Here is a 10,000-nt window from a genome sequence, read left to right on the forward strand (position 1 = left end):
GTGTGTGTGTGAGCGTGCCGATGCACATACATACATACATATGTACATACATACATATATACATTCATACATACATACAGAGACGTGCATACATACATTTGTATTTGTATTTGTTTTTCTTTTTATTACAATAGATTTCTCTGTGTGAAATTCGGGTTGCTCTCCCAGGGAAAGCGCATCGCTATACTACAGCGCCACCCATTTTTTGTTTTTTTCCTGTGTGCAGTTTTATCTGTTTTTCCTATCAAAGTGGATTTTTCTACAAAATTTGGCCAGTAACAACCCTTTTGTTGCCGTGGGTTCTTTTACATGCGCTAAGTGCATGCTGCACACGGGACCTCGGTTTATAGTCTAATCCGAATGACTAGCGTCCAGACCATCAGACAAGGTCTAGTGGAGGCTGAGCCGTGATTCCAACCAGCGCGCTCAGATTCTCTCGCTTCCTAGGCGGACGCGTTACCTCTAGGCCATCACTCCACATACATGCATACATACATACATACATACAAAGACACACACACACACACACACACACACACACACACACACACACACACTCATGCACACAAACATACATACATATATACATATATGTGTCTTCCATATTTTGTGTTTTCTTTTATTTAAAGAAGACAGATTTCAAGCCTAAGATATATAGGTATATATTTCGAAAAAAAAACAAAAAAAACTCATATATTTGGGAAAAGACGACTGAAGTCTCAGAAGGGTTGGGAGGGGGGGAGGGGAAGTTCTACAATAAGAACGGAAATTCCAATCACGAACAAAACCAAAAAAGGAAACTGTCAGGAAGCGAAACGCATGATTTTTGTGTGCTCCCTTCTGATTGGTCGGACTGGAGAGTCGGAAGTTGGGACGAGGAGCCAACGGTTCGACTTCGCTTTTGGGTATGAGAGAGAGAGAAATGCGAGCATGAAAATTTGTAGAGAGAATGCTGCAGGATGAAAGTAGGATGAATGTATCTAACATTTGAAGTGCCAGGCTGTTGAGTAGGCCTACCAGCGACCCTCCTTGTGTTATTATGTTTAGCTGGCTCCCTTCTTAGGATTCAAAATGTAAGTTTTGGTTCTTCGTCTGAGCTCGTCTTTTAGTGTTAAGTATAGATCTGAAGTGATGTTTAATTTTTGAAGTAGTTTAGGAACTGAACTGAATGAGAGAGCGTTAAGCCGGTGGTAAGAATGTGTTCGTGATTATATATGTTGTGGGAAAGGGGTTCCGGAAGAATAAATGTGCAAGAAAGGAAGATGAAAATAATTTCGTTATTGTCCTTGACCGGAATTGGCAACGCCGGAAGGTGTGAGCCTGGGTATGTGTTCCATTTTTATATGTAACAGAAATCTTATCCGTGACAGAAACCCATCGTTATTCATCAGGCATAATATCAAGAAATCCCTGCATCAAAAAATAACAGATACGACACACACACACACACACACACACACACACACACACACACACACACACACACACACACACACACAAATCCCATACACTTGCCGTACCACCACACGTGAAATGACCAAAGCCAAGACGCATTGAATTTGGGGGAATACATATGATTTTATTGAGAAACAATTCAACGGCTTCTACAGTTTAGTCAACAAACAACTATGATTTCCAACAGAAGACAGCCCATTCATTTTAAGTTAGGGAAAAAATAAACACACGTGTAAATCAAAACCTACTTTTGTTTTATTTACACAACACGAATGAAATAAATCATTGTCGAGATTTAATCAACAACAACAAAAACAACAATAATCCTAATAACAATAAAGAGAAAAGACATGGAAATAAGTTAACATCTCGCTGCAACAGACCTCATTAACATTAACTCTCTCCATACGAACGGCGAAAGAAAAGACGTTAACAGCGTTTCACCCCAATTACCACCATCAAAATATTGCAAGTGGAAGGCTCTCATACTGAAGAGGTGAATACTGACAAAGAATACCACAATTCTGACGACGGAAGCTAAAGGTTGGGTCATTCAGACACCCACTGGACATCCGAGGGGTCTGTGTAGAGGAGAAGAGAGGACTGGCCGTACTGAGTGAGTTAAAGCAAATCGTAAAAATAGTACTTGGAGATGGGAGGTGTTGAAATCCGAGATAACAAGATCTAGTGCATCAGATTTACAGTGAAAAAGTAGAAAAAAAAAAGATATCAAACTACCTGACCTGAATATAAAGGAAAAAAAAACTGAAATAATATTCATCAGCCATTCTTCATTTGTATTCAAACAAAGCTATTTAACACTTCAACTTACTTTTGGTTCTACAGGAGAAAAAAAAAAATCTCTATTAGTTTAACTCTTTCGAAACCGCTTGGAATTTTAAACATTGTGGTGGCTTCAGGGAAAATAAAATAAAACAGAAAACAAAATAAAACAAAATAAAAATAAACAAAAATGAAATAAACATAAAATAATGAAAAATTTTTTTAATCCACTCATTCACCCATTTCTTTTTAAAAACGCAACTGAAAACTGATGACCCCCACCACTGAAGATTCACCATACCTCTGATGTAGTGTAAGAGTTGGAGGAGTGAAAGAAAGAGGCTTGGATGGAAAGACACTGACACTGACACTGACACCAGTCAAAACAAAACCCATACATGAGTACTAAGCAAACTCATGGATAGAATTCTTTCCGTGATATCTAGATTAACCGGTTTCTTTAATACGCTGCTTCACATTAATATGTATAGTTTGGTCTGCATTCAAGATCTGAGATCTGAGTTTTAATTAAAGGCGTAAAAGAGAAGCTTCGCAAAAAGAAAAAAACACTATCTTCTGGAATTCTCACAAATTCCTGGAATTTGTGGAGGGAGAGAGAGAGAGAGAATGGTAGGGTGAAGGGGAGGGAGGGTGAAGACTGTCAGTGGCGGCCATGCTGTTGGTGGTGGTGGTGGTGGTGGTGATGGTGGTCTGTTTCCCTCTCCCTCAGCTCAGCTCAGCTCAGCTCAGCTCAGCTCCAATTTCAGCCAATGGGAGCGTTGCCGGAAGGGAGGAGGGAGTTGGGGGTGCAGGTCAGGAAGTGCTGGTTCCAGATGCGGCCAGCAGGACAGGACATGACGAAGGCGTCACCGAACTGGTCACACTGGATGAACTTGGTGTTGTCTCCGGGGTACGGGTGGTAGAACGTGTCAGAGTCCACCAGACCCACCTGGATTTTTTTTTTTTTTAGGGGGGAGGGAGGGAGGGAGGGGATGATGTATTATGATAGTAATAATAATTATAATCATCATCATCATCATCATCTTGATAATCATGATGATGATCATCATCACCATGCTAATACCAATACTGCCACTCATTATGATACTAATGGTAAGAAGCAGAAAAAGAATAGGAAATTGATAATGAGGAGGAGGAGGAAGAGGAAGATGATGAAGATGACGGTGTTGATGATGATGGTGAAGAAGAAGAAGATGATGATGATGATGATGATGAAGATGATGGAAGAAAAAGAAGAGGAGGAGAAGGAGCAGGAGAAGGAGGGTGGCAGGAGGAGGAGGAGGAGGACGAGGAAGAGAAGAAGAAGAAGAGAAAGAGGGTTCGAGTTACGCGTTTCGACGCGTGCAACCGTATTACACGACGTGCCATGTAGAATCAGATATAGATAGATAGATAGATAGATAGATAGATGAACAGACCTGTAGACAGAGAGACAGACCTACAGATAGGAAGAGAAAGAGGGAAACTGTGTGAACGAGAGGAAAGAGAAAGAGAGTGAAAGAAAGAGACAGAGAGAGAACACACACACACACACACACACACACACACACACACACACACAGAGAGAAAGAGAGAGAGAGAGAGAGAGAGAGAGAAAGAGTGATGGAGACACACAGTTAGATCGACAGAGAGACACACACAGAGAGACAGACAGACAGAGACAAAGACAGAGAGACAGAGACAAAGAGAATAGAAACGGACAGACAGTATCAGTAGCTCAAGGTGGCGGTCACTGCGTTCGGACAACCCAACGCGCTTAGTCAGGCCTTGAAAAAAAAAAGTAAAATAAAATAAATAAATTAATTAAATTAAAGATAAAATAAAAATAAATAACAATAAAAGAAATAAAATGAAATAAAATAAATAAAGTAAAAATAACAACAAAAAAAATTTTTAATAAGTAAAATAAATAAAATAAAATGAAATAAATAAATAAACAAAATAAAAAAATAAAAATAAATAGATAAATAAATATTTTTTTTTAAAAAGGAAGTAATAATAATAATTTTTTTTTTTAAAGACAGACAGACAGAGATGAACAGAGACACATACAGCACAGACAGACGCTTTGACGTCTTTTATTGTCATTACCTGTAAGGGTCTATTGACAAGGGGGTGACGGGGATTAATTCTTAAATCCCCTTAAATGCAAAGCAACATTCAGACACACACACAGAGAGAGAGAGAGAGAGAGAGAGAGAGAGGACAGCTGACCGACCTTGCATTCCAGAGAGAGGGGGTCAGGAGTGGAGATGTAGATGTCCTTGGTGGGATCCACCACAGTGTTCATGTAGATGCACGACAGGTCATGCTGACTCCACCTGTGCACGCACGCACACACACACACACACACACACACACACACACACATTCACGTAAGCACACACACACACACACACACACACACACAACACAACACAACACACACATTCACGCACACACACACACACACACACACACACACACACATTCACATATGCACATACACACACATACACACACACACACACACACACACACAGAGTCATGTACGTAGGCACACACACACACACACACACATACACACACACAAACACACACACACACACACACACACACACCGTTGTACATCGTTGTAAATCTTTGTATTGTATTGTAATGTATTGTGCTGTGTTGTCTTGTGCTTTTTTGCACTCCCCAACATGATATAGCATATTACAGCCAGACAGAAAGACAGACAGACAGACAGACAGATAGATAGATAGATAGATAGATAGATAGATAGATAGATAGATAGATAGATAGATAATTCTCGTGGTGAGGGGCATGAACTGCTAGCGATAAGGCCTGTGACCTACTTGCGATGAGGGGCGTGACCTACTTTGATGAGTGTGACCTACTTGTGGTTGTGGACTTGACCTACTTGCGTGACCTACTTGTGATGATGGGTGTGAACTACTTGTGGTGAGGGGTGTGAAATACCTGTGGTGAGGGGTGTCACCTACTTATGATGAGTGTGGCCTACTTGTGGCGAGGTGTGTGAAATACCTGTGGTGAGGGGTGTGACCTATTTGTGATGAGTGTGACCTACTTGTGATGAGGGATGTGACCTACTCTTGGGTAGAGTGTGACTTGTGTCGAGAGCATGGCCTACTTGTTGTGAGGAGTGTGACCAGCTTGCGGTCAGAATATGTTACGTACTTATAGACATATGACCACTTTCGGTCAGGACATAACTATCATGACCTACATGCGGTTAAAAGCGTGTGTGCGTGACCCTACTTGCACGCAAAGGCATGAGACGTGCTCAACTGTATGTGTCAAGGGCGTGACCTATTTGTGGCCAAAGGGGTCGTGACCCTTCTTGCACGCAAAAGGCACGAGACCTGCCCAGTTATGTGTGTCAAGGACAAGGGCGTGACCTACTTGTGGTCAAAGGGGGCGTGCGTGACCCTGCTTGCACGCAAAATGCACGAGACCTGCTCAGTCTTGTGTGTGTGTGTGTGTGTGTGTGTGTGTGTGTGTGTGTGTGTGTGTGTGTGAAGGTCAAGGGCGTGACCTACTTGTGGTAGGGGGCGCAGTCCTTGATGACGCCGTAGTTGGGCCACTCGGTGCAGGCGATGTACTTGTGCTCGTCGGAGGGGTAGGGGAAGAACCTGTCCCCACGGTTAAGGGCCTCCTGCGTGCAGGGGTTGCCTCCAGGAGAGGAGGTGATGGCGGGTGGGAGGGAGGTGGTGGGCTACGTGGAGGAGTCCGAGGGGGCGGAGGAGGAGGGAGAGAGAGAGAGAGAACACAAGCACGTACACACGCAAATACCCACGCACACGCATGCATACATGCATGCATGCACACACACACACACACACACACACACACACACACACACACACACAAGTACGCACGCGTATGCATGCATGCATGCAGACATACACATACACACGTACGCATGCATGCATGCACGTACACGCACGCACGCACGCACACACACACACACACACACACACACACAGTCAATAACATGATGATGATGATGATGACAAGGGAGGTGATGATTAGATAGAAGGTGGAGAGAGAGAATCCCCACCCCCCACCCCACACCCCCCACACCCTCATCCCCCAGCCACACTCCAAGCACATCCACCGAAACAATTCCACCCAGATACACTGACCCATACACATCCACACAGGCACACCCACCCACGCACACACTCCCACACACGCACTCTCTCCCTCTCTCTCTCTCTCTCTCTCTCTCTCTCTCTCTCTCTCTCTCTCTCCTCTCTCTCTTTCCCCCTCAATTTCTTTACCTCTCTCTCCCTATTACACACTTAGATACAGAAGTTTTTGTGCAAACGATTTTGTACTTTATGTCAAGAAGCCCAAGAAAACGAGGTGCACTTTGTTCTTTACATGCTGCCCAGCACTAAAACATATACGTCAAATGTTTATATATCCTAAGTACTACAAGCATCCCTCTCTGTTCAAGTTGAATTTGTTAATGTCGTCAAGCAATATCAATGACGTACATAATTTTTCGGTATTCTTATATAAGGCATTCAAATTAAGAGAAATTGTTACTTCGTAAAACAGTCATAATGCACTTTTTGCTGTCTATGTATTTACACGGATACAATGCACGGTTTGTTGTCCACATTAATGCTTATTTGTTTATGTGTTTTCGTTGAGTGGTATTATGTTCACGTATACCCCCTTTTCTCGGGGTTGTGGCCTGATTGTGAATAAACCATTCTCTATCACACACACACACTCTCTCACTTCTCCACCCCGCCCCCCCCCCCCCCCCCCATCCCACATATCTCTCTCTCTCTGACACACATACACCCACTCCTGTCTCCCACTATCACTCTCCCCCTCTCTTTCTCTTTCCCCCTCTATCTCTCTACCACCCTCTCTCTCTCTATCACACACACACTCTCACACCCTCTCTAACGCCCACCCCCACCCCCGCCCCACCTATTTCTCTCTCTCTCTCTCCCTGACACACATACACCCACTCCCCCTCTCCCACTCTCCCCTCCCCCTCTCTCTCTCTTTCTCCCTCTATCTCTCTATCCTCTCTCTCTATCACACACACACTCTCACACCCTCTCCAACCCCCACCCCACCTATTTCTCTCTCTCTCTCTGACACACATACACCCATTCCCCCTCTCCCACTCTCCCCCTCTCTCTTTCTCTTTCTCCCTCTATCTCTCTACCCCTCTCTCTCTCTCTCTATCACACACACACTCTCACACCCTCTCCAACCCCCACCCCCACCCCACCCCACCTATTTCTCTCTCTCTCTCTCTCTGACACACACACACCCACTCCCCCTTTCCCACTCTCCCCCTTCCTCTCTCTTTTTCCCTCTATCTCTCTACCTCTCTCTCTCTATCTCTCTCTCTCTCTCTCTCTCTCTCTCTCCCTGACACACATACATACACCCACTCCCCCCCCCCTCTCCCACTCTCACTCTACCCCCTGTCTTACCCGAGGCTTGGAGGTGGTGGGGGAGGGGGTGCTGGTGGCGGCGATGACAGGCGGAGGGGTGCCAGGCACACAGCCCCTGGAGAAGTCGTTGTACCAGAAGTTGGCAGGGCAGAACACCAAGTAGGCCACCCCTTTGTTGTCGCAGTACACGAAGCGATCGTAGGCCAGCGGGTGGGGGAAGTACCCCGGGTGGTTGGGCTGGCAAGGGTTGGGGAAGCCCAGGGCTTTTGGAAAAAAGGTAAAGGTAAGGGAAGGTAAGGTAAGGTAAGACAAGGTAAGGTAAGGTAAGGTAAGACATGTTAAGGTAACATAAGGTAAGGTATGGCAAGGCACGGCAACGCAAGGCAGGACAAAGGTAAGACAAGAGGTTTAGTTCAAGTGCCCCCCCTTGGGAGCATTGAACTATTATACACGAGAATCTTTTACACACATACATCATTTTTTTTTTTTACACAACAAAAAAAGTTATGTCAAAAAGTAAACATACACACACACACACACAGAGAGAGAGAGAGAGAGAGAGAGAGAGAGCCATGTATCCATAGCCAGATATGGTTTCACTATCTCTCGTGGAGTCAGCCACAGTGTGAGAATGAGAATGATTCATTAGCCAGATCATTATTATAAGCTTCCACGTTCACCAGAGAAGGACAGACAGACAGACAGACAGTATCAGTATCAGTAGCTCAAGGAGGCGTCACTGCGTTCGGTCAAATCCATATACGCTACACTACACCTGCAAAGCAGATGCCTGACCAGCAGCGTAACCCAACGCGCTTAGTCAGGCCTCGAGGAAAAAAAAAAAAAAAAAAAATAAATAAATAACTAACTAAATAAAATAAAATAAAATAACAAAATTAAAATAAAATAAAACAAAATAAAATAAATAAATAATAGCTAAACACATAAAAAATACTACTACTAATAATAATAATATTTATAAGGTGCAAAATTTTGATGAAGTCAACTCTAAGCACACACACACACACACACACACACACACACACACACACACACACACAAGATGATAAATAAGCAAATAAATGTAAAACATGCAGACACACACACACACACACACACACACATATATATATATATATATATAAGACAGACAGTCAGACAGAGACAGAGACAGTGTGTGAGAGTAATCTCACAGGCAGGTTGGACCACTCTGTACAGAGCGGTCAGGATATCCAAGGGAGTGCACTGCCGTAGGATGCCGTTCTCGTAGCACGTGATCAAGGCGTCTGCAACACAGAGTGCAGGGTTAAAAAAAAAAAAGAAAAAAAGAAGAGAGGCAAGGCCTTCAAGACTCACTTGTGATACACTTTTAAAAAAATTCCAAGCTTTTTATGTATTGAGTATAATTTCAAAATGTAATGTTTAAGATGAGAAAGATCAGTTTAAAGCAAATTAACTCCCCTAGCATTAATTACAGAGTAATTTCCCTTTTTTACTATCTGCACCAAAAACGTTTGCAAAATAAATAAAACTTCCATGCTTAGCAAAAGAAGTTCCTGTTTGAACAGAAAATGATAATAATGACTGCTTTTGTTGTTGGGTCAGAATATCAGATCAAAGTGCCAAGTTTAGAGAATACAAAAAATATAAATATAACAGTAAATGCAGTTTGCATATAATTAGGCTTCATTTTTTATTATTTTGTGCCCATCCCAGAGGTGCAATATTGTTTTAAACAAGATGACTGGAAAGAACTGAATTTTTCCTATTTTTATGCCTAATTTGGTGTCAACTGACAAAGTATTTGCAGAGAAAATGTCAATGTTAAAGTTTACCACGGACACACACACACACACACACACACACACACACACACACAGACAACCGAACATCGGGTTAAAACATAGACTCACTTTGTTTACACAAGTGAGTCAAAAAAGGAGGGGGGGGTGATGGGGGAGGGGGGATAAGGACTACCACATGGATGGTGACCCAGTTCTCTTCCTTTAATTTTGACGACACTGATTCACACAAAATGATAAATTATGTACACCCATCACAACATGACTCCTAAGGTTTGAATTCGCCTTCTTGTTCTTCTTCTTCCTATTATTATTATTATTATTATCATTATTATTATTATTATCATCATTATCAGTAGTAGTAGTAGTGGTACTAGTAGTATCATTATTATTATTATTATTATTATTATTATTATTGTATTGTTGTTGTTGTTGATAATGATGGTAGTAGTAGTAGTATTGTTGTTGTTGTTGTTTTGCTGTTGTTGCTGTTGATAGTAGTAGTAG

The 10,000-nt window shown here is 42.6% G+C and overlaps 1 protein-coding gene across 1 annotated transcript in view; it reads right to left on the reverse strand.

Annotated features, from left to right (window-relative positions):
* Positions 1-2,933: 2,933 nt before the first annotated feature.
* LOC143276211 (uncharacterized) overlaps positions 2,934-10,000 on the reverse strand; it is a 21,508-nt gene continuing 14,441 nt past the window's right edge. The window contains exons 9-13 of the mRNA XM_076580664.1: positions 8,885-8,977; positions 7,731-7,954; positions 5,802-5,977; positions 4,478-4,580; positions 2,934-3,187 (exon numbers count right to left, since the gene is read on the reverse strand). Of these exons, the coding sequence (XP_076436779.1) occupies positions 3,002-3,187; positions 4,478-4,580; positions 5,802-5,977; positions 7,731-7,954; positions 8,885-8,977 (782 nt within the window). The 3' untranslated portion in view covers positions 2,934-3,001. The remainder of the gene's footprint in view (positions 3,188-4,477; positions 4,581-5,801; positions 5,978-7,730; positions 7,955-8,884; positions 8,978-10,000) is intronic.

The sequence above is a fragment of the Babylonia areolata genome, chromosome 31 (assembly GCF_041734735.1).
Source record: "Babylonia areolata isolate BAREFJ2019XMU chromosome 31, ASM4173473v1, whole genome shotgun sequence".
Lineage (NCBI taxonomy): Eukaryota > Metazoa > Mollusca > Gastropoda > Neogastropoda > Buccinidae > Babylonia > Babylonia areolata.